The following is a 22134-nucleotide window of genomic DNA, read 5'->3' as shown; positions in this document are numbered from 1 at the left end:
ATTCCTCCCTCCTCCCTCAGCCCCCCGACCTCCCCCCCCACCCTTTCTACACCGCAACCCCCAGACATGGCTGGTCCTGACCTAAGGGGAACCTCCCCCCTCCCCACCACCCTGGTTCCCCCTAAAAATTTATTAAAACACCCCTGTAAAAACGCTCTCAAATTAAATAATTTAAACAATTTTTTGTTAGTGACCACTGCATGCCACCTCTCGGGGTTCCACACCCCGTCCTCGAGGTAGGCCCTAGAAATGTTGCTGGGCCAGGCCTGCGCGAGGGGTGAGTCGCGCAGGGCCAGCAGGACCAGCAGGACCGTTTTCATGACCTGTTTTCCTTGTTACCTTCTGGGAGGAGGCTTCGTGGTATCTGTAGCAGAACATCCAGATTCAGCCATAGTTTCATCCCATACAGCATTAACCTTTTGAACTCTCAAGCTTCCTCCTTCCGTTATATATTCAAGATGGACAGTATTTAATATTTATTTGCTACGTATATGTAGGAATGTGGTTCTGTACATATGTTCATAGTATGTTTAGGTGTGTGTCATGTATGTGTTTCACTTTGAGAGCGGGCAACTAAATTTCGTTTTTGATGTGTGCCGTTGTGCTCACAGTAAAAAAAAATGACAATAAAGGTTATCTTATCTTATCTATCTTATTTTAGTCTTTCATGCATTATATGTCACATCTTTTACCCATCCCTTTCACTGGTGTTCCATTCCATGTTCCATCCTCCGTGTTTTCCTATAGAGTTAAGCAAATGTTAAAAATAAAGAACTGAGCTGCAGTCTTCCATCACCTCTGTTATTCCATAAAGGCTTACGTGGCACTCCAAATCTATTAATCATTGATAGAATAACTCAAAGAGAGGAGATTCTCTGGATGAGGGCAGCAAACAGGCTCGGCTGCTGGACCTTCAAAAATTGGGCTTGGTGCATTTTATAAATGATATCTCTTTGCAACAGGACATTGAGTCACAAGGTAGATTCTCAGGATTTTAGCTTTATAGAATGATGTGAACATGTTTGAGATGAAACTGGGATTTGGTTGTGCTAGGAATATACTAGTTGCCAAGTAGTTCGCCATTATTGAAGGTATAAACTAGGGTTGGTTTTTATTAAATATCTACATTGCCCATCTCACCTAAATTATTCCGGGCAGTTTACAACAATGTAACAAAATAATATAAACACATGAATAAAAGCACAGATTAAAAAGACCAAACTTTTTTTTTTTTAAAAATGTTAGTCTCCATCATCTCTGTCTTGACTAAAAGGCAAGCAGAAATCAATATTCTGGCACAGTGGTTACAATGCAGTGTTGCAGGCTAATTCTGCCCATAGTCTTTGATCCTGACGAGGCTCAAGGTGACTCAACCTTCCATCCTTCCAAGGTCATCAAAATGAAGATCCAGATTGTTGGGGGGAATATGCTGATTCTATAAACCAGTGTTTCTCAACCTTGACAATTTTAAGGCATGTGGACTTCAACTCCCAGAATTCCACAGCCAGCAATGCTGGCTGTGGAATTCTGGGAGTTGAAGTCCACATGCCTTAAAATTGTCAAGGTTGAGAAACACTGCTATAAACCATTCAGAGTGTGCTCTATAGCAGGGGTTGACTTCGGCGAACCAGCGGAAGTCCTAGCCCATTTTTGCAAGGCCTAAAACGGACCACTGGAAGTGTGTGGACACCATTTCCGGAAGCCCGTTCTGAGCCGGGGAGGCCTCCCAGGCCCAGAATGGCCCACCAGAAGTGCATGTGAGAGATTGTGGGGAGGCTGATAAAGGAATGAAGGAAGAATAGACATGAGCAGTCAGGGGATGGTCAAAAAAGTCAGATGATAGCCACACAATCAAAGGAGATGTTCAAACACAGAGATGTGGCAACCATTTTTTTCTACCAACCACCATGCTGGCAGGCCCATTGGGATCAGGAAGGCTCTGAAGGAGGTAACTGTGGGTTAGCCAGTGTGACATGTTCCATTCTGAAAGCAAGCCATTCCGTTGTTTAATTGTTCTGTCAGGAAATGTCTTATTTCTAATTTGGTCTCTTCTTGATTAGTTTCCATCCATTGCTTTGTGTCCTGCTTTCAGGTGCTTTGGAGAATAGGTTGACTCCCTCTTCTTGATGTTAGCTCCTTAGATATTGGAAGACTGCTATTATGTCACCCCTAGTTCTTCTTTTCCTTAGACTAGACGTATTCAATTCCTGCAACTGCTCTATACCTGCTTTCCACTTTCTACCCTGGTGCCTTAACCACTAGACCAAACTGACCCTCTCATTTTATCTTATCTGTTATTTTCAGAATATGACATCCAGTGCAATGTCATTCTAGATATGTAGTTCTGATTTGATATGGAACAATGTTGAGTGGCTGAGATTTAGGGCCATGTCACTCATCGCCTTCACATGACTATAGTTTTTAGTCTCAGCCATTCCAGCAGGAAGTAAATGACTTGTTTTTCATCCTCATACAAGCCCTAAAGGTAGTGTGAAAAGTCTAGCTCAGGGTAATCAAGTGAAGGGGAAGGAGGAGCTGTTGGATCACCAGATAGGCACTTCAATAGCAACAACAATAGCATTTAGACTTATATACTGCTCCATATTGCTATACATCAGAGGTCCCCAACCTTTTGGGCACCAGGGACCGGTTATGTGGAGAGAGGATTTTCCACGGACTGGAGGGGGCATGGTTTTGTGTGCTACCTGCATCCCTCAGATGGGGCTTTGCTTGTTTGTGCGGACCAGTTGCTGGCATGCAGCAGCCTGGTACCGGTCCACGGATCAGGGGTTGGAGACCCCTGCTATAGAGCACTCTTTGAATGGTTTATAGAATCAGCATATTCCCCCCAACAATTTGGATCCTCATTTTGATGACCTTGGAAGGATGGAAGGTTGAGTCAACCTTGAGCCTCATCAGGATCAAAGACTATGGGCAGAATTAGCCTGCAACACTGCATTGTAACCACTGTGCCAGAATATTGATTTCTGCTTGCTTTTTAGTCAAGACAGACGATGGAGACTAACATTTTTTTTTTAAAAAAAAGATTTGGTCTTTTTAATCTGTGTTTGGGGACCCCTGTGTTAGGTCTTTTGTGTGATCCTATGTAGGGCATTACAATTTATAATAGATGTTTATCAAACATCAAAACAGGTTAACCCTTATTCCACTTTTTGGCTTCCTTGAACAAAGATTTTCTGTGTCAATAACAGTAAAGGCAAATTCTAGTTCATAATAAAGTCTTGTGGTGAGGAACAGCTAGTGTCACAAAGTTCTTTCTGGTTCACTACTGAGGCTGATCTCTTGTATTTTATTCATGACTTGGATGTTCTTGTATCAAATGTGCAGATGACCCAAAAATGACTAAAATAGCAAATGTAGCAAGAAACTAACAAATTCAAAATGATTTAAAACTGATAAAGGAAATTTAGGCTGCATCAACAAATATAGTTTCCAAATGACAAGAAATAATACTTCCAGTTTATTTTATGCTAATCAGAGCATGTGATCACTACTTCTGAATACCACACTGAAATTCAGAGAAACTGAAAAGTCAAAGGAAGAAATTATGATCAGGGAAAGATGATACTCTATTGGAGGATTAAAAACGCAGTTTCAGGCTAATAGTGTGTTTGTGTGTATTGTGAGCTGTTAAAGCTACTGTATACCGGTATTTAAGGAAGTGTGGAGGTGACAAAATTCAAAATAGCCTAAATACCACTGTCAGATATTTTATAATATGCATTATGGTTGCCATAATGCGCCAGGCCATCATACATCATGTGTATTGATCTTTCTCTATCTGCCTATCTTCCTACCTCACCTTATTTATCCAAGTCTCCAGCCTTTCATCTATCTAAAAAATTGGGTTCCCTTTTATAATTTATTATCAGGTGCTCCTTGGTGTTCACATCAGGTCTCAGGATAATGATGTAGCATTTGGGAATAAAGATACAGCCCATGGGACCCTGAATTTGTTAGGCCTTTGGTGTGATTCTATAGACTAGAGGCTGTGACAATTTATAACCAATGTTTATATGACATTAAATTAAGCTAAACATTATTCCATACCTGGCTATCTAGAAAAGGGATTCTTTTCACACAGAATCTCAATTTGGAATAAAATCGATTCAGTGATAAGCAGGAGTAGTGTAACAAGTTCATTCTGGTTTACTAGTGAGACTGGCATTTTGTATTTTATTCATGACTTGAATGTTCTCTTATCAGATTTGCAGATGACACAAAAGTGGCTAATATAGTAGGAGACAGAAACAATTCAAAATGATCTAAAACTGATCTCTACTTCTGAATCTCACAAGTTAAAAAGAATTCAGAGAAACTAAAACAGGTTAAAAGAAGAAGCAAGGGTGATCAGAGAAAGAGGGCACTTTACTGGACGTTTAGCTTCAGGTTAGTAGTGTGTGTTGTGTGTGTGTGTTTGTATGTGTGAATTGTGAACTATTATAGCTAATATTCAAGGAAGTGCATTGGGACCATATGCACAATACCCTGAGTACTACTGACAGATGTTTTTATGATAGCCAAGTTGTCATAATACACCAGGCCATCATGCAGTTGATATGATTTAGGACTAGCATTTTATGTAAATTTAGACCTTTCAATCTATAAATCAACCCTCCATCCTACTATCTATCTGTGTAAAACATCATGTTCTCTTTTAGAATTCACTATTAGGTATTCCTTGGTGTTCATGTGAGGCCTTAGGATAATGATGTAGCATTTAGGGATAAAGATGCAGCCCATTAAGCCCAGGCTAGAGGCCAGGATAGAGAAGATCTGCACAGCCACCATGTATTTTCCTTTGGTGCTCAGGTACGTGGGGACAAAGGAAACCCAAACACTGCAGAAAACCAACATGCTGAAGGTGATCAACTTGGCTTCGTTGAAGGTTCCTGGCAGCTTGCGTGCTAGGAAAGCCACCAAGAAGCAGATGGCAGCCAGAAGGCCCATGTAACCTAGTGCAGTGTAGAACATGATGATTGACCCTTCATTACATTGCAGCAGGATGTATCCTGGTTGAGAATGGATGTCAGAATCTGGGAATGGGGGAGAGATTCCCAGCCATATCATGCAGATACCCATCTGAATCCCAGAACAGGATACAACAATAGAGTTGGCCAGAGTCTTTCCTAACCATTTCCTCATCCTGCTGTCTGGCTTTGTGGCCAGAAATGCCACCACCACCATGACAGTCTTTGCCAGCAATGAAGACACAGCAACTGAGAAAACAACACTGAAGATGCTTTGTCGAAGAAGGCAGGTCACTTTCTTGGGAGGCCCAATGAATAGAAGGGAGGTCAAGAAGGAAAGGAGAAGGGAAATGAGAAGAATGTAGGTGAGGTCCCGGTTGTTGGCTTTAACTATTGGAGTTTCTCTGTATTTAGTGAAGATTCCCAGAACAAAGGCAGTGATTAGAGACAAAGCAAGGGTAAAGGAAGCCAGGATGATTCCCAATGTTTCTTCATAGGACAAGAAGCTTATACTTTTAGGGATACATTCATCTCGCTTCTCATTGGAAAACTGGTCATCTGGACACTTGCTGCAATGGGATGCATCTGAAAAACATTTGTTATGTATAAGTATTTCTGCTATTGTAATCATAAAATAATGAGATTGGAACCAATACTTTCTGCAATGCATAAAACATGTTTTTGAAAGTGATGGGGTAGGAGAGGATATTGGGAGAGCTGGAGAACTTAGAAAATACTTTCCAACTATACTTCATGAAAGTCTAAGTTGGATCATGAGAATAAAAAATTCATGGGTGGATGAATGAACAATATGTAACAGGGAAGATGTTCTATGGAATTGGGAGCTGAATATGACCTGAAAGATGAAAATGTAATGCACCATTGTCTTTTGAATCCTATTAAAGGTTCTTGATTTCCTTTTTTTCTCCAGAGCCACCTACCTTCTTCCACTGAGAATGTTCCTTCCATACACAGAGAACAGTCATGGCAGCAAATAGGTGCTCCTTCTCTGACGAGCTTGGCATATCCTGGGTAACAATTTTCTGTACATCTAGAAGAAGGCACTGTCTAAAGAGAAAAATAAGCATTGAAATAAAGGCACCACATGAGTTACAGTAGAGGGGTTTATTTCTAAGAACCTGAGCTCAGGAAAAGTTGAAAAAAACAAGGAGTACTGTATTGATATAACACAGTGGTTCTCAACCTTTTTAATGCCGCGACCCCAACCGGTCGTAAGTCGAGGACTAAACCGGTCGTAAGTCGAGGACTAAACCGGTCGTAAGTCGAGGACTAAACCGGTCGTAAGTCGAGGACTACTCAACCGGTCGTAAGTCGAGGACTTTCCCTGCCCGGGAGCGCCACGCATGTGTGGTTATGCCCCCTGTGCCGGCCGAGGCATAGCTGGCAAGCGGCAGAGACGGAGCAGGCCGACCACCAGCTGGCCCAGCCCAAGGGAGGTAAGGCACCCGCCGGAAAAGGGGAAAAAAAATGGCGGACAAAAAAAATGGTGGACAAAAAAAATGGCGGACAGCCTTGCTTGGCGACCCCCGTGAAATGGTCGATCGACCCCAAATGGGGTCCCGACCCACAGGTTGAGAACCACTGATATAACAGTTACTGATTGGCTCCCTCATTTCCTTTCCTTTCTAACTGGGATAAACTGGAAAAGAAGTTTCTCCCAACAGATTCCCTACTTGACACCTTTCTCTCATGTAATTTAGAGGACTACTCCCATGAACCTTTGCCTTTACTGTTATTGAAAAGAAGATTGTTTGATGAATTATTAATTATGATATCATATTTCTGTATAGTAATGTAGATGGTAAAGGTCTCAATGCAACTGATGATGTAACACGTTCCAGTTTGCAATACGATGCTGAAAAACATCTTAAAGTTACATGATATCTAATGAATTAATGTGTTTTTTTGTGTTTCCCTTATTTGGAAGTTATCTTAATTGTCCTGAATGAGAATTATTATTGAGCAGAAAAAAAATTGTATATATGGAGGTAAATAGAAGGGCTAAAGCAAGTAAGGATCAGTCACCTTGTTAAATGATGTTGGCCATTGGATGGCACTCTGATTGATGGAGACCTTGACTTCAGAGGAGGCTTCTCTTTCTACACTCCCAACTTTCACTGTAGGAAAAGACTTTTGGGGCAACATTCTCCAGTGCATGATATCAAAGTCAGCAGCAAGAATTCCATTTTCATCCAAATAAATGCCACTATTGGAAATGTTTTGAAGCTGGAAGCTTCTCATGAACTTATGAAGCTGCAAAGATAAAAAATTAGCCATGCACATATAAGTTCCCATTTGAACCTTTATTCAATGTTTTTCTGGCTATTATTCTGGATTGGAAATGCAATGAATAATTCACCCTTTTCAGCTGAGCATTTTGGTCTGAAGAGGATGATTCAGTATTTTCTCTTGCTCCTTCTCCATGGAACACCAGCTATTTTTTCAGATATGCCTTTCATTTTACTGAAGGAATCAGTAAAGTGATTTGCTAAACCATAGCCCAGCACAATAATTTTAAGAAAATTTAAAATTAAATAATGCAGAGTGTTTTAATAGTTATTGAACTTATTCTGATGCAGAATAAAAATACTTGAAATGCTTAGGTTGGAGGTTCTTATTATTTTCATAGATATATTTGTGTAACAAACTGTTCTTAACAAACTGTAAATAAACTAAATCCTGCAGAGGGATAGATCTATATTGTAGCTATCATTCAGAACCTGATCTGAGGATTGCTGGAGCATCCTGAAGCTTATTTAATCTGCAAATGGGGAGAAGTGCTTTGTCACCATGGAGATACCTGTCATTACAGCATCCCAAACTAGTATAGGTAGTTTTAGTTTGGAAGAATTATCCTTATAATTTCTCTCACTCCCTTGCAAATACTATAAATTGAGCAATTACTGTTTGGAATATCACATCCGTCCCTGTGTCCATTTTAATATGCAGGAAGAGAAAGGGGAGCATTAGTGGAACCTCAAAGGAGAAGTCTTACCTGCCATGGCTGTACAATCTGGGGTGACTGATGGTCTCCAACCAGCATCCACCTCTTACTCATTTGAGATAAAGAGGCAGCATGGAGGACTGAGGCCACAGCATGGATTGCTCTTGAAATCCCAGAGACATCCTCAATTATCATTCTCGCAAGCACATCATGGGGTGGTAATAGCCTGCTCTCTTTTTCTGTGCATCTTTCCCAAACCTTCTTAGACAACACAGGCTTTGAATAGGAACACTGGAATGCTTCCTTTACAATCTGTTTCTCAGTAGAGGAATATGAATTAAAGTTATAACATTGTCCCCTGCTTTTCTGGGTGAGGAAGGAAAACAAAACATGTTTACGTTGGAGATCAAGTTTGTTGGAAAACATTCTTATGCTTATATATGACAAAGTTGTTGCAATCCACACTTTCCCCTCAATGAATGTATTCTTCTTTTCATTAAAAATTATGATTGTTAGTAACATTGCTGTGGCATGAAAATCTAGTTGACAAACTATAATTTTTATGTGAATATTGATAAGGAGAAGGAACATTTTTCTTTGTTCTTGTACAAAAAAATCTCCAGTTTGTATATTCAGATTTGCCGCTGGGATAATTTCTGAGAGGACAATGCAAATCCGATTTTTTACAGCTAGAGTTTCCAAGCTTCTTTTAAAGTTTTCTCCTTTGTCATTGTCCTGAGAAAGGAGGCTGATCCATGTCCATTGGAAATGCAGGAGCAGCTTGACAATCGCTGAGTAGGGAGGTTCTTGTTTTGGGGTCATTTGGTAGAAAAATGGAAAATGATGACTTTGCTGAAGAATGTGGCTGATAGCACCATAGTTAACCTATGAGGAAAAAAGAGATTGGTAGTTTGTGGCACTTTTAATGTTAAATGTCAAATGTTCACATGTGAGCACCTTTCCTCACCTCATGAAATGTGATGATTCTCTTGGTGTTCTCTATTGATTTATTTGCTCCCTTTGACCCCAGGGAGCTCTGAAGTAATCTGTAGTTGATCCTCATGGGTGGTCCTCATGCAGCACACCCTTCTGGTCAAATTCTACCGTGCAGGTAAGCCTGGATGATGAAGTGGATGCATTTAGGCACTTTTGCTGCCAACAACTGAAGCTCATATGAGCCCTACATAGTTTGTAGATCACTCAACTAGTAGATCAGACTGCACAAGTAATTCAGGTCAGATAGGCACATTGGAATAGCAAACTCTCCTGATTTAGCAGGGCCATTCTCACAAAAAGAAGTATTCAATTGTGAGCAATGGTTAAATCCAACATTCTAGTGCAGTGGTGGCGAACCTATGGCACGGGTGCCAGAGGCAGCACTCAGAGCCCTCTCTGTGGGCACATGTGCCGTTGCCCCAGCCTTGCCTCCCCCCGCGACCCCCTCCTCTCCAGCAGCCCCCCTGAAGGAGAGTCGCCCTTGAGCATGGCCCACATGGAGCAGCGCAGCCAAGGACATAGCAGCCAGGCAGTGTAGACAAGACTCTGCCCTCACACCCCATCATGCAGTTGATACTGCAGGACGCGGGCAGAGGGTGTGGCCACCATAGCGCTGCTGGGCTGCCTGGGCGATCTGCGGCAGGCCCTGGAGGCGGTGAGTGGTCTTGTGGGTGGGCGGGGCAGGGGATGGGGGCAGAGTGGGGGTGGAGCAGGGAGGTGGAGCAGGGGCAGGGGCGGGGCCAGTTTTTGGGCACTTGGTCTCTAAAAGGTTCGCCATCACTGTTCTAGTGTGAGTCTCTAACCATTCATTAATCTACAATATCTGATTGTTTTGCATATCAGTAGGCATTTGAATAACTGAAGGTAGATATTATGCAGTCCACTGCTTTAGTATTTTTTAATTATACAAAGGACTGTGGGATCCTTGGTGGTCTGCTGAGTTGGAGCCATGGTGGCACAGTGGTTAGAATGCAGTATTGCAGGCTAATTCAGCTTACTGCCAGGAGTTCTATCCTCACTGGCTCAAAGTTGACTCAGCCTTCATCCTTCCGAGGTCAGTAAAATAAAGACCCAGATTGTTGGGGGCAATATGTTAACTCTGTAAACTGCTTAGAGAATGCTGTAAAGCACTGTGAAGTGGTATATAAGTTTAAGTGCTATTGCTATTGCTTTCTTGCAGACATTTTATTACCCAACAAAGTAACATCAGCAGTCCTAGAAGGGAGTGAGGTTTGTTCGGTTTTTGGTAGTTTCTTGATTTTAATAACTTCACTCTGAAACACTCAAGATAACTGTAATTGTGGAAAGCTCCTGTTTGTAAAGGAAAGAATAAATTGATGGTGAGATACTTTGTACTGTTTTATGGAAGTTTGGAAGCACGTTGAAGCTACTGACTGGATGGACCTTTATGCTCTCCAAGCTTTTCTACAGTCTTCCATGACCCATTCACTTTTCCTTCATATCTTTCTCTTGCAATTTGAGTTTCAGACCCATTTTTTAAAAATGAGGAAGTTCATGATTATGAGAGTTATTGCTAGATCTAGTCTGCCTCCTGGATCTCCATCACTGGAGGTTTTGAAGGAAAATTCAGAAAGCCATTTGCAACGGTCTGGGGATTTTTGCTCTGGACAGGGAATTAGATTAGAAGATCTCTACAGTATTTTTAAAGGTTTTCATTCTATGTTTCTGTGAACAAGCTTACCTCTTTAGTACTGGTCACTAACTTTTCAATTTAAAACTAACTATTCAGCCCTCATATATTCCTGGCTCTCTTTTTAACTCATTTTAATATTAGTTAAAACAAAGTCAACTCACACTTTCATTTCCCAAAGTGGGCAGGTGCCCACTGTTACATCCCGCTATTGTGGATTTTTAACAAACACACAGTTATGCAACAGGCCATGTTATACTATTCTCTTACTGTACAGATTTGTGTACATTAACATCTCTCCTTCCTTTCTCCAACTTTATTTAGATAGTCTACCATGGGACCTAAGACAGTCTGTTTTGTTTCTTTGAAAAAAGACTCTCAGTGGCAGAAAAAGAGAAGTCACAAAGCCTAAGCATTGTTTCCGAGCCATGTTGTGACAGGGAGATAATAGAAATATGTATGTACTTTATGGAAAGAAAAATATTTTAGACCTTTTAATATCTAATCTCTGCCTCCAGGTTTATCTGGATCTGCCTCCTAGGCTATTTTGAAGAACATCGGATTAAGCTCATTTTAGCTTCATACCTGTGGAATTTTGTAGATGCCCAAGATGGTAGAAATATGACCAAAGAGTTCAGAATCTGTCTCTTCAAAAACTGCCAGGAGATTTTTCTGTCTTCCACAGCTATAATTTGGGACATTCTCCTGCCCTGTAGACAGCAAGTGCATGATGACCTCACATGTTATCCTTGCATTGAGGAAGTTATCATAGATATTGTAGCCCAGGGTGATGTTGGGTAAGAGCCTAGGATTCTGGTTGATCTTATGAACAGCCAAGAAGAAGACCAAGAGGTCACGGAATATTGTCGACTCACTGCAAAATAACATCTATAGAATTACTCTAGGTGGCTCAGAAACATTGCTAAAACATGGTTAAAACATACTCCTTACTCTGGGAGCCAAGCCAGACATTCTCACAATTCCACCCATCCTAGTCCAAACCTTGAGGAAAGAATGAAGTCTTTGTACCCCTCCAGAATTCTCAAAAGAGTGTTTTACCATATGTGCGTATGATATTCTCATAATATTACATTATCTCTTCCAATTATCTCACCTAGAAAATTGTATAACTCACTGTCCAATATTCAACAAAACCTCTTTAGAGCCAGAGATTGTTTTGCTGCAGAATATTTATGTGTTTGGAGTTCCTGCCCTTTATTCCAAAATCTTTAATGTGATCCCCTGTAGCGAAAATAATAGTTTATAATGTAGCGTCTCTATCCTCTTTGAATTTTGTTTTTAAAAGCTATTCTTATTTAAAGCAAAAGTAAAACAGAAGACACAAAAGCTTGTAAAGCAGGTAAAAGGCATCAATTGGCAAGAAATTTTGGAAAGGGAGGAAGGAAGGACAGAGAGCAAGGTAGGAAAGGAGAGGAGATTGTGGGAAGCCAGCTCCAGATGTGGCCTTCAGCTCAAAGGTATTGAGTCACTTGATTGTGTGATTGAGGACAGCTATAAAACTATAGAATATAAACAAAAATAAATATTTTCTGAATCTCCACAATGTCAAGGAAATCATCCGAGAACAGGAAGAACCCACTCAAGTAAGGATCATGTTAGAAGGATGCTGCCAAAATTGCTTAATTAAGGATGACCCATGCTGAAGAACTGAAAAGGAACTTTGCATGCTCAGCTTTTCAAGAATCATTAGGTGCCCCAGGACTCTTTTCCCTAAAGCAAACTGTGAGAAACGCTATTGACCTGTTCTTTTCAAGGTGAGGAATTGGGATAAGGGAAAACATTGGAAAGGGTAAATTCTATCACAAGAATCATGTACATGCCAACAATTAAAAAAATAGACTAGACTAGACTAGACTAGACTAGAATAGAATAGAATAGAATAATAACTTTGTTGTCACTTTAAATGTACACTAATCAGCATACATTAAAATGAGATTTTGTTGCATACAGCTCTCAATCACCTCCAATATACACTGTATAAACATGACAAAAATAAAATAAAATAAAATAAATTATGCATATACCGACATACACATATGTGACCCAGAGAAACAACATAGTCTAGTTTGGATGTATACATATACATGGCAAGAATCTTGCGAGTTTACCAGATGATAGCATAGAGAATAAAGCTATTCTGGTAGTCCTACTAGAAATGGTTCGAAACCTCCTTCCAGAGGGGAGCAACAGAAACAGAGCTTGAAGTGGGTGTGTGAGGTCTCTAACAATGCTTCAAGCTTTAAGCACATGGCTCTTATAAGCAGTGTCCTTAATAATGGGAAGTGGGCTTCCTATAATCTTTTCAGCTGTCCTTACCACTCTCTATATGGACTTTCTATCTGAGGCACTGCTACCACGAAACCAAATAATGATGCAGTTTGTTAAGACACTCTCAATTGTGCCTCTGTAAAAAGTGGCCAGGACAGAAGGAGAAAGATGTGCTCTCCTCATCCAATGCAGGAAATGCAAGAAATTACCTTCTTAATCCATAAATTGGAGGCTTGGAGAAAATATATGGGTAAAATTGAGAAATTATTTTAGAAGTAATCCCAGTAATCAGGTAGTCTCCTGGCTTGTAAAAATTAAACTCCTTCAATCCTTCTATTGCCACCTTCAATGGACATTTCAGCTGCATTGTGGCAGAGGGAAATTGGGACAGAAGCAGAAGCAGAAAAAGCTGCATTGTTAGTAGTAGCATTTGGAATATTGATGGAGATCCTTCCTATAGTTCTCTCTCTCTCTGTCACAGTGTTGGATCTCAGAGCTTACAAAATAACTTCTCTGAAATGAAGATTTTTCTAGTTTGTTCCAGATCTGAAGGAGAAACCTGCAGTTTCAAACTAACACTACTCTTGCTTAATTCCACCTCTTCACTCAGCAGTGTTTGAGGTAGTTACAGGTCACCTAATCAGTTCTTGTATATTCCCTTTTTGTTGCATTGCATTAAAACTAAATGTGGTGGGGGAAATCCCATAAGTCCTTTTAAAAATAGAATAAATAACAATGATTTTAATAATTAGAAGGGGAATTGGGAATGATTGATGCAACAGTGGTGTGTAGTTGGAGAAAACAATTTGGCATGGTTCAGGGGGTATAGTCTGAATTTAAGAGTCAGGTGAGGAACAATTCAGGGACCTTTGACTTCCTTTACCTTCAAAACCTATTCTTGAGATGCTAAATATTGTCATGTGGTAAAACAATGGGATACTTTTTCACTAGCCAGTGGGGGACATAATAATTCATTCTGTCTGGTATTGAGGAGGTCATCTTCCTCAATGAAGATCAGATATTCCAGGATGGTTTCTGCAAGTTCATGATACATATTGACATCATTTTTTAATGAAAACTTTTCTGAATACTGCCCTATATGGGTTTTATAGTATGAATATGTACTCAGGAATTGATTGATTATAGGCTGCCATGTTGGTAGTGACATAATAGCTGGATTTTCTCCAATATGTAACCTCTCCAACATGACCATTTAAGTATTTCAATGACAATTTGAGACTCTAATTGAGTCCACCCACCTTTTCTGAATACTGCCCTATTATTCCCATTATTCCAGTCTGGTGTACATTGGGCCCAGTCTGGTATAAATTAACACATGCTGAGAAAGTAGATATTGCTCTGAATGAAGTTGGCAAAATTATTACCATATGACTTAAACCTTCCCCTCCTGAAAGGCTGCATTTACAGCTCAAAGCATGATGGAACCTATGACTTTCAGCTGATCATAAGTGGCTGAGAAAAGGACAGTTTCTTCTCTGTGCTCATAAAAATCAATTCTCTGGAGTCCATATGGGCAATCTCCAGTTCTCCCTTCCTTCCAGAAAATGTTTGGCAGTCAGGACCTTGCATACAGTTGTCAATTTCAACCAAAATGCCTTGGCAGAAAATGCAGGGATTCTGCTCATCTGAATAGAAGTATCTCACAAATAACTTGGCCAAATAAAGCTCTTCTCTTCTCTTCTCTTCTCTTCTCTTCTCTTCTCTTCTCTTCTCTTCTCTTCTCTTCTCTTCTCTTCTCATCCAATCCCATCCCATCCCATCCCTTTTAATGCAGATAGAGGTACTCTGTTGTTTTCCCTCTTGGAGGCTACATTTTCTGAAGCGTCTCTTTATTCTTTATTTTGGCTTCACTGGAACTCTGAACTCACTCTCTATCATTAAAATGGCCCAACCTTGCTTGTAAGTCATACGCTTCCCAACATCATCACATTCATGATTCTAAATTTCTATCTAGTTTCCTTTCAAATCATATTGGAATAATCTATAAATGGGTGGTCTCATATCCTTCCATTCTGCTTGGAAAATTGCCAAAGCTAAAATAGCTGTTCCATAGAAATGGGCAGGTACATATCTGGTGCTCCATTACATGTTTCATCCTCATTACAGAGGTGTGTAGTTGGAGAAAATAATTTAGCATGGCTCAGGAGTGTAGTTCAAATTTAAGAGCCAGGTGAGGAACAATTCAGGGACCTTTGATCGCCTTTACCCTAGAAACCTATTCTTGAGATGCTGAAGATTTTCATATGGGAAAACAGTGGAATACTTTGTCGCTAGCCAGTGGGAACATTATAATTCATTTTGTCTGGTACTGATGAGGCATTCTTCCTGAACGATACTCCAGAAGGTTACCCCAAGATCATGATATATAGTAATGCCAACAATATTTTCATGAAGACTTTTCTGAATACTGCCCTGTATGGATTTACAGTATGAGTAGGTACTCAGGGATTGATTGATTATGGGCTGCCATTTGGGTATCAACAACTAGTGATATGATAGCTAGATCTATTCCAATATGCAATCTCTCCAACATGGCCAATTAAGTATCTCAATGACAATTTGAGACTTTAATTGAGTCCATCCTCCTTTTCTAAATACTGTCTTCTTTGGGGGCATTACTATGAATATTCTGGAATTTGTGAGAACTATTGAAAGTTATCTGGATTTGAGCACAAATGAGATCAATGGATCAATATGCTCCTTCATTAAGCTAATCTTTTCTCTCCTTTTGCTAGTAAATTTATCTACTTTCAATATGTAGCAGAGCTGGGGTGAGAATGGGGCTGGCTGAGAGGTTTTGTGGGAGCCCTGCCGATCTGGCAGGGAAATGGGCTCTGGCAGCTGCTGTGGGTCCAGCAGCTGCCAGCGGCAGGGTGTGGCTCTGAGGAGGGAAGAAAAGAGGAGGACTACCCTTGCTCTAGGCAAGTTGCTGTTATGAGAGACTGACTAATATTGTCTTAAGCTAGTTGCTGTCACCAGAGATTGACTACCATCGCTCTACGCAAGTTGCTGTTACCAAAGACTACCTAACATTGTCTTAGGCAAGTTGCTGTTATGAGAGACTGACTAACATTGTCTTAAGATAGTTGCTGTCACCAGAGATTGACTACCATCGCTCTAAGCAAGTTGCTTTTACCAAAGACTGACTAACATTGTCTTAGGCAAGTTGCTGTCACCAGAGACTGACTACCATTGGCTTAGGCAAGTTGCTGTCACCAGAGACTGACTACCATTGCTCTAGGCAAGTCGCTGTTACCAGAGACTGGCTGACATCATCCTAAGCAGGTTGCTGTTATTAGGGACTGACTACCATTGTTGTACACCAGCTGCTGTTACCAGGAACTGATTACCATTGTCTCCTGTAAGTTCTTACTGCCTGAGGTCGACTATCATCATCCCACATGAGTTACTGTCAAAAGAGATCGACCATCACCGCCCCATGTGTGTGGCTGCCGATTGTGACTGAGCATCACCGTGCTACATGCCCTGTCAGGCAGAGGTGCCAACATGAGAGACCCCTTGGGCCGGCAGCCAGCCGAAGAGGAGGTCAGGAGGGCCCAGACTTTAGCAGTCCCTTCAGGGGTGGTGCTACAAATAGATTTCCCAAGTTCAGTTTGAACACATCAAAGACATATATATCTGGAACTAATAAAATAAAGTTCAAAATGGAGTACAGTATCATCATCATGGAAAAATAAATGTCTGGTTAGCACACCAAAAATCTCAGTCCACAGTTGCAATCAAACTACAGCAACAACATTCATCATCCTTAGTAACAGTCTTTCATCTTGTCTAGCAGTTCATTGTATTATTTGTTATTCTCATGATTGTACCTGAGAAAGAGTTTAGATGTAGCAGTAGAAAGAAGGAGAAAGGAAAAGAAGAAAGGATGACATTAGTGACATAATTTTATTAAGGACTAGCTGTACCCGGCCACGCGTTGCTGTGGCTCAGTCTGGTTAGCGTGTGTTGCTTTTATGTCCAACAGATGGCACTGTTTTTCAAAAAAGCATGTTTTTACCGGTCACAGGTGTAACATCTATATAATAGTAGGTATATAAAAACACGCGCATATTCGAATGCAACGTTGTGTCAAAATTTCAAAGCAATCGGTGAAGAACTTTCAGAGATTTAAGATTTTGAACAAACATTTACATTTTTATTTATATAGATTATATTAAACAGATAAAACCAGCAGAAAAAACTATTACAAAAATAGTTTAAGAAAGAAACTAAGAAAGAAATTATATTTCATTCCTAGCAAGTATATTTAACATTAACAACTCCTCTTTTCCCCTTAAAATACAGTCAGATACTACTTCATTCCTACATCACACCATTTAATTTAAACACCCCTCTTCATCTTGGGCTTGCCTTATAATTAGCAAAGGTCCAGTAAAAATTAGCAAAAATACCTAACAACATGTGTATTTAGCCCCCTTTTCCATTTAGACTACAACCCTCTCTTCCCTCTCTTAATAATTAAACATTCAAAAAGAAATAAGAAACTATTAAACCTTGCCATAGATAATAACCTCTTATTTAGATATCAAGAATTAATCCATTACCCCATTAAACATTTCCAACAGAAATATTATTATTATATAACTCTTTGGGTAGCAGAAATTTGAACTCATTATTTAAGTATAATCAGATAAAGCCATTTTACATTTTGTTTTTTCTTCCTCAAAACCATCCTTTAATCCCATAAATATTATATTAACTTCTCTTTTTCCTAGTGTCTTTTCCTCATCTCTCAAAATTCTTATCATTTTTCAAGTCTACCTGTAATTTCTATGAAGTAACTGCAATAAATCTCTTATGTTTCTACTTATGGTAAATCTGCAATGTCTTTTTTCATTTTTAAATGATCATCCAGTTGCATTTGTAAATCCAGTGAATTCATCTCAGGTGTTCCCAGAGGGATTTTTTTTTTCATCTTCAGTAATAACTTCGGGTTCCAGGTAAGGGCAAAGGTAAAGCACTGCCTTCTGTCCAGTTGTGCCAGACCCTAGGGGGCAGTGCTCATCGCCAATTCACAATGGAAGAACAGAAGAAGCTTCTTGTCAGGTCCCCTTTTAGATGCCCTGCCATTCTGTTGGAGGGGGAGAAGGAGGCTCTGGGGGAGAGCATTCTTTGCATGCTTTGGCTTTTGCTGTAACCATATGGGAATTAGGGAGGGGGATCATCTTTAGAGATGAGATGGACTCCTTCTAAGCTGGTTCCAGCCTGTCTCCAAGGTCACTGCGACCCGAGGATGATCCATTATCAGATTTGTACCTCAGCATTCTCAAAACAATCTTGAGGCAATGCATTGGCTGCCGTGGACTGGTCAGGGGGTTTTGGAATGGGAAGAATTGCTTTGTGCTTTACCATTGGATTCTTCCTGTCTTTACTGCAACCACTTTCTTTCAGTAAAAGCTCCTTTGATTAACCATATGGAGTCAAGAGTTGTGCTTTCCTGAGAGATTCAGCTGGGGCAGGTCCTTGAATGAGAATCATAGTGTTTTCGAGAGAGATATTTTCAAGGAAAAAACCAAGGAATTCCAGTTGCCTTTTGAAAAAGCACCTTTGAGATAGCCATGACCTGGGTGACTGAGAATCTCCACAGAGACTCCTTATTTCTCCACCAAGGACTCCTTATTTCAACCTGAGCTACAAATATTCTCCTTTAATAATTGTTTGTGCATCCATTCAGATTTATATAGCCACCCATCCCACAATCAAGTGACTCTGGGAAGTGAACCACAAAGTTAAAAAGCTAAATGCCCAAGTTAATATGAATATTGGTCATATTAAAAACTTTAATAATTATAAAAGACTGTAATTGTCAAATTAGGAAAATTACCAAGGAGCAATCTCAATATTTGTTGTTGAGATGTTGCCTTTGTCTCATTCTCAGGCCACACTATTCCCAGCATCATCACATTCATATTTCTCAATCTCAATCTCAGTTTCCTCCCAAATCTTACTGGAATAAGCTATAAATGGGTGGTCTCATATCCTTCCATTCTGCTTGCAAAATAACCTAAGCTAAAATAGCTGTTCCACAGAAAGGGGTAAGTACATATGTGGTGCTCTACTGGTGCTCCATTACATATTCCATCCTCATTATTTTCTTCTGTTGAGGTAAACAAATTTTAAAAATCAAGAACTGAGCTGCAGTTAGGACATTGATACACAAGGCAGATTCTCAGAATCTTAGCTTGTATAGAATAATGTCAGGTTTCAGATAAAATTGGGCTTTGGCTATGCTTTGGCTATAGTATATGCCAAATCTGCTGCACTACTGGTGGGGTTGTAAACTAAAGATGGTTTATTTGTTTGTTTATTTTTTTATTTATTTCCTACACTACCCATCTCACCACGTTAGTCTGGGCAGTTTACAACAATATAGCAAAACAATATAAAGATATGAACAAAACCACAGATTAAAGAACAAAGATCTTTTTTAAAAAAAATAAATGTTAATCTCCACCTCTGACTGGACCTATCTGGTCTCTAACAACTTCTCCTTCCCCTGCACTCTGATTACCTTGAAGTAGACATCTCATCTTAAACTATTTTCAGGGCTGCTGTGAGGATGAAAAACAGTAATTTACTTCCTGCTAGTATGGCCGAGGGTAAACATTTCTACCAGTTCATAAGCAAAATAAACTAAATGAATCCACCTGTCTGCATTCTTGTGTGGGGAGCCTGAAGGAATATGCAGTCATGGGTTGTTAGGGGCAACAGATCTCCACTTTACCTTTATTTTAAGTGAGTATAATTACTCTTGCTCTGCTAATTTTCAAATAACCTTTTAAACGTTTAATTCCAAAATTTCAACTCTAACATTTTAATTTTTATGTATTGTTTTATATGTTGATATTCTACTTAACACCATGCAGAGTCCCTCTTGAGGGAAATGGACAGTTAGGAACTGTGAAATATGAATAAATATAATGTGGAAAAATGGGACCCTGAATTTGTTAGGCCTTTGGTGTGATTCTATAGACTAGAGCAGTGATGGCGAACCTTTTAGAGACCGAGTGCCCCAAAACCAGCCCGTCCAACCCCCCGCTCTGCCCCCCGCTCCACCCACCTGCAGGGCCACTCACCACAGATCACCCAGGCAGCCTTGCAGCGCCATGGTGGCCATGCTCTCTGCCCACACCCCCACAGCATCATCTGCACATGATGGGGCCAAGGACGGAGTCTTGCCCCTGCTGCCTGGCTGCCATGTGCTTGGCTGCACTGCTCTGCGTGGACCGTGCCTGGGGTAGACTCTCCTCCGTGCAGGCTGCTGGCGAGGAGGGGGTTGTGGGGGGAGGCGGGGCTGGGGCAACGGTGTGTGTGCCCACAGAGAGGGCTCCGAGTGCCACCTCTGGCACGTGTGCCATAGGTTCGCCACCACTGGACTAGAGGCTGTGACAATTTATAACCAATGTTTATATGACATTAAATTAAGCTAAACATTATTCCATACTTGGCTATCTAGAAAAGGGATTTTTTCACACAGAATCTCAGTTTGGAATAAAATTGATTCAGTGATAAGCAGGAGTAGTGTAACAAGTTCATTCTGGTTTACTAGTGAGACTGGCATTTTGTATTTTATTCATGACTTGAATGTTCTCTTATCAGATTTCCAGATGACACAAAAGTGGCTAATATAGTAGGAGACAGAAACAATTCAAAATGATCTAAAACTGATCTCTACTTCTGAATCTCACAAGTTAAAAACAATTCAGAGAAACTAAAACAGGTTAAAAGAAGAAGCAAGGATGATCAGAGAAAGAGGGCACTTTACTGGATGTTTAGCTTCAGGTTAATAGTGTGTGTTGTGTGTGTGTGTGTGTGTTTGTATGTGTGAATGGTGAACTATTATAGCTAATATTCAAGGAAGTGCATTGGGACCATATGCACAATACCCTGAATACTACTGACAGATGTTTTTATGATAGCCAGGTTGCCATAATACGCCAGGCCATCATGCAGTTGATGTGATTTAGGACTAGCATTTTATGTGAATTTAGAGCTTTCAATCTATAAATCAACCCTCCATCCTACTATCTATCTGTGTAAAACATCATGTTCTCTTTTAGAATTCACTATTAGGTATTCCTTGGTGTTCATGTGAGGTCTTAGGATAATGATGTAGCATTTAGGGATAAAGATGCAGCCCATTAAGCCCAGGCTGGAGGCCAGGATAGAGAAGATCTGCACAGTCACCATGTATTTTCCTTTGGTGCTCAGGTACGTGGGGACAAAGGAAACCCAAACACTGCAGAAAACCAACATGCTGAAGGTGATCAACTTGGCTTCGTTGAAGGTTCCTGGCAGCTTGCGTGCTAGGAAAGCCACCAAGAAGCAGATGGCAGCCAGAAGGCCCATGTAACCTAGTGCAGTGTAGAACATAATGATTGACCCTTCATTACATTGCAGCAGGATGTATCCTGGTTGAGAATGCATGTCAGAATCTGGGAATGGGGGAGAAATTCCCAGCCATATCATGCAGATACCCACCTGAATCCCAGAACAGGATACAACAATAGAGTTGGCCAGAGTCTTTCCTAACCATTTCCTCATCCTGCTGCCTGGCATTGTGGCCAGAAATGCCACCACCACCATGACAGTCTTTGTCAGCAATGAAGACACAGCAACTGAGAAAACAACACTGAAGATGCTTTGTCGAAGAAGGCAGGTGATTTCTTTTGGGCGACCAATGAATAGAAGGGAGGTCATGAAGGAGAGGAGGAGGGAGATCAGAAGAATGTAGGTGAGGTCCCGGTTGTTGGCTTTAACTATTGGAGTTTCTCTGTGTTTAATGAAGATTCCAAGAACAAAAACAGTGATTAGGGACAAAGCAAGGGTAAAGGAAGCTAGGATGAGTCCCAACATTTCTTCATAGGACAAGAAGCTGATACTTTTGGGGACACACTGATCTCGCTTCTCATTGGAATACTGGTCCTCTGGGCACTTGCTGCAAAGGGTTACATCTGAAAAAAATTGGCTAACATGTATCTGTTTCTGCAACTGAGATAATAAAAATGAAATTGAAATCAATTGCTTCTATAATACATAAAGCATGTTTTGAAAGTGATGGGGTGGGAAAGGATATTGGGAGAGTTGGAGAACTTATTAGAAAATACTTTGCCACTGTATTTTGTGAAAGCCTAAGTTGGATGGTGAGAAAAAATGATGAATGAACATTGTACAATAGGGATGATGTTCTATGGAAT

At 40.4% G+C, this 22134-nt stretch overlaps 1 protein-coding gene across 1 annotated transcript; it reads right to left on the bottom strand.

Annotated features, from left to right (window-relative positions):
• Positions 1 to 4650: 4650 nt before the first annotated feature.
• Positions 4651 to 9019, bottom strand: LOC114922441 (vomeronasal type-2 receptor 26-like). Its single transcript, XM_029283805.1, has 5 exons — positions 8924 to 9019; positions 8008 to 8841; positions 7038 to 7265; positions 5933 to 6059; positions 4651 to 5576 (listed from the first exon to the last, which is right to left on the bottom strand). The coding sequence occupies exons 1-5, from the start codon at positions 9017 to 9019 to the stop codon at positions 4651 to 4653; spliced, it is 2211 nt and encodes a 736-aa protein (XP_029139638.1).
• Between the last annotated feature and the right edge of the window lie 13115 nt (positions 9020 to 22134).

The sequence above is a fragment of the Protobothrops mucrosquamatus genome, unplaced genomic scaffold (genome assembly GCF_001527695.2).
Source record: "Protobothrops mucrosquamatus isolate PMUCROS unplaced genomic scaffold, P.Mucros_1.0 scaffold_84, whole genome shotgun sequence".
Lineage (NCBI taxonomy): Eukaryota > Metazoa > Chordata > Lepidosauria > Squamata > Viperidae > Protobothrops > Protobothrops mucrosquamatus.
The sequence above is the reverse complement of the archived record's forward strand: the minus strand, read 5'-3'. Positions and strand labels throughout refer to the sequence as shown.

Bases quoted from the DNA above. Each gene is read 5' to 3' on its own strand.
- LOC114922441 (XM_029283805.1), bottom strand. From the start codon at position 9,019: ATGAGGATCAACTACAGATTACTTCAGAGCTCCCTGGGGTCAAAGGGA. The intron at 8,842-8,923 runs GTGAGGAAAGGT...TTTTCCTCATAG, and splicing joins GAATCATCACATTTCATGAG to GTTAACTATGGTGCTATCAG. The intron at 7,266-8,007 runs GTAAGACTTCTC...TTATCTTTGCAG, and splicing joins AGATTGTACAGCCATGGCAG to CTTCATAAGTTCATGAGAAG.